At 33.1% G+C, this 3,192-nt stretch overlaps 1 protein-coding gene across 1 annotated transcript; it reads left to right on the forward strand.

Annotated features, from left to right (window-relative positions):
- The first annotated feature begins 524 nt into the window (after positions 1-524).
- LOC121232028 (protein bicaudal C homolog 1-A) lies at positions 525-1,930 on the forward strand. The gene has a single exon (XM_041117361.1). It carries the CDS (start codon positions 692-694, stop codon positions 1,514-1,516), a length of 825 nt encoding a protein of 274 aa, XP_040973295.1. The 5' UTR covers positions 525-691; the 3' UTR covers positions 1,517-1,930.
- Positions 1,931-3,192: the final 1,262 nt, after the last annotated feature.

A 3,192-nucleotide genomic window follows, 5' to 3' on the forward strand; every position in this document is an offset into this window, starting at 1 on the left:
GACTAATCATTGCTGTTTGTAAGTGATAGTCGTTTTCATTGCAAAAGATAAAATGTTGATCATCAGATAAAATGGATCGGATTAGGTGATGAACTTAACCTAAAGGGGTCAATGATATCTTATGAGATAACACACATATTTGACAATGTCATTGGATAAAGGTTTCGTGTATGTAGTTTTCATAATGGTATATAATTAAATAAATTTAATTATATATGTTTGTGGATCAAATTGATAAAAATTTGTAAATGTAGATGTTTAAATTTATTGAATTATTTAGAATTATGATCAACTTGATAGAATGTGTAAGTATTGATGACTAAATATGTTATTATACCGATTAGAAAAAGATCACATCATCACTTTAATTAACAATTAAATAAAAAGTGACAAAAAAACCTAAAATATAAATAATCAAAAAATTTATATTTAAGACATTAATAACTAAATTAAAAATTATTATAATTAAATAATAACAAAAATACGCTAATAATTGTTAACTCCAAAAGGATTGAGGGCAAGGAAGAAGGAAAATAAAAAACAACACGGGGCTGACTCAGAGAGTCCTCTCCTTTGTAGGTAATGAGGACACGTGTTATTACCCAAACATCACTTCCACAGTGTCTTCCCACTTCACTTTCTTGTATTTCAGCTTCTCTTTCCCACCCGTTACCCCCCAAACCCCCCACTTATGGCTGATATACAGCAATCCTATGACCAGCTAAACGGCGTCGTACCACCCTCCGTCGCCGTCGTTTCATCCGACACCGTTGGATCCAAACGCCAAAGACGTCCCAGCGTTCGATTAGGCGACATTGGTGGCGACCAATCCTATGATTCTCACACACGAAGACCCACAGCTCCCTCCGCCGTATCTGCCGCCTCTAAGCAATGGAAAAACCAACCCCACCATTCGTTAAACACCTCAGTCGGCGGTTTGAATTCTAAATCGTCAAAAACTCGCACTGTTCCCAATCTCGCCGCCGCTGACACCACCAACAACGGCACCTTCGATGACGAAAGAGAAGCTAACGAAAACAATAATAATTTAGACGGCGTCACAATTGGTAGCTGGAGGGTTAAAGATATCAAGAAACGGGGACCCGCTATTAAACGGATCAGATCCAATTGGGTTCCTAAATTCGACAATTCTAGCGGCGGAAACGCTAATATCAACGGCGAAAACAACACGGAAGATAAATACAGTGGTGGTGAAGATAACGATTGTTTCGATATGGAGAATTCAGAGAGTCCCATTAAAGAACAGAGTCCAATTCATTGTTTGGATAATTTGGGTATCCACAGAAGGAGACCAGTGCATGAAGATGGGGTTCGAATATGGCTAAATAAATTGGGTTTAGGAAGGTACGCTCCACTTTTCGAGATCCATGAAGTTGATGATGAGGTTTTGCCATTGCTAACATTGGAAGATTTGAAAGATATGGGAATAAATGCAGTTGGTTCTAGAAGGAAAATGTTTTGTGCTATTCAGAAGCTTAGTAAAGGGTTTTCATAACGTTTTTGCAGTGATGGAGATATTTATCCGCCATTGCAATGTAAGTTAAAGCTTTTATTAGCTCTTTCTCTGTTTACATTAACATTTGGTGTAGTGAAGTAGGAGAATCATTAGGGTTTTTTTTTGTAAAAGTATCATTGACGGAGTATTGTATTTTTACGTTTTCACTCGTAGCAAATTAGTCCCTATACATTATATTATATTATATCAAAGAGCAAATTGTCCAATTCTAGGTAAAAAATTGGTCTTTTTTCTGTGGCACTGAAATTGTCCAGTTGTTTTGTCAATATCGTTAATTTTTAATAATAAATATTGATGAAAATTTTACTAGAAGAGATAAATTTACTCTTTAATCAAATGTACAGGGATTAATTTATTCATTTTTAAGAATAAAATGCATTTTGAATTTTAGTAGAGCGGGTTTGTATGGTAGTTTTACTGGGTTTTTGGTTAGATTTTTAAGGTGCTCTTTTGTTAAGTTAATGCTAACTATTGTTGAGAATTTTAATAGAAAAAAAAGAAAGTGAGACAAGATAATATTAGCTTGTATTTTGGTTAAAGAAAAGTGCTTGACGAAAATTAAAGTATTTTCAAATCATATTCCTATTGTTTTCTCATTGAATGGAATATATGTTTTACAATTAGATGCTATATTGTTATTTCTTTAAGCTATGAGACTAGTGATTTGTGTTGTGAAGGCTAGACCCTTTTAGGGAAGGCGCATTTGATGCACTTAACTAAAAAGTAATTAGAGGTTATTGTATTAAGAATTGGGCTGCAATTTGTTCTTTTCATTCAGGAAATAGGTAAATTAATTTTTATATGTTAGATCAAAAAATAAAATAATGCTTTTGGTAAAAAATTTACATTTTTACTGTTAAAAATTGGTCAATATACATTAGCATGTGGTATACGTGACACGCCACGTGCCTGTTGTTGATTATTTTGTCAATCACTTCAGTTTTTAACAGTATAAATGAATAAAAAATTTAACAGAAAAAACTAATTTACTCTTCAATCATATGTAAAGAGATTAATTTGCCTTTTTAGTAGAAGGAATAAAATGTAATTTACCAAGTTGCTAGTGGATAGAAATGCACCATGTAGCCTTGACAACATGCATTGTGATTACTGTGACGTATTCATCCAGAAGGTTAATAGCTTGGAATGAAGCAATGGCGCAATAAATGTTTCTTTGCTACGGTTGTTGAAGTTTCTATATTTGTTCCCTCTAGAAACAAAATTGTCAAACATATAGCTAATTTGGTTGACCTTTATTCAAGAGAAATATATTTAATTGCTATTGAAAACTAGAAAAAGTTTTAACACATCATAATATCATGCCAAAAACTAGGTGGAGCAGCTTCTTCCACCTAGGGTAGTTCATCTTCAATCCCAAGTCCCTTTGCCAAAGCCAGTTTTAGTGGATTTGTTTTAGGGCCATATGCATGAATGCATTTTTTGTTTCTTATATGGGTAACTATACCTAAGATCATTAAACTATTAGTTGATTTATATTTTAATTACTCAACTTCAATAAGTTATAAAAATAATTATTGAACTATTCAAAAGTTTTTATTTTAGTTATTGGATTGTTAAGTTTTTTTTAAAATCCGGCTAGCGAACTCCAAGTGACGATTTCATGATCGGTATTGTGGATCAATATTCATTGACAA

Source organism: Gossypium hirsutum, chromosome A07 (genome assembly GCF_007990345.1).
Source record: "Gossypium hirsutum isolate 1008001.06 chromosome A07, Gossypium_hirsutum_v2.1, whole genome shotgun sequence".
NCBI lineage: Eukaryota > Viridiplantae > Streptophyta > Magnoliopsida > Malvales > Malvaceae > Gossypium > Gossypium hirsutum.

Bases quoted from the DNA above. Each gene is read 5' to 3' on its own strand.
- LOC121232028 (XM_041117361.1), top strand. From the start codon at position 692: ATGGCTGATATACAGCAATCCTATGACCAGCTAAACGGCGTCGTACCA.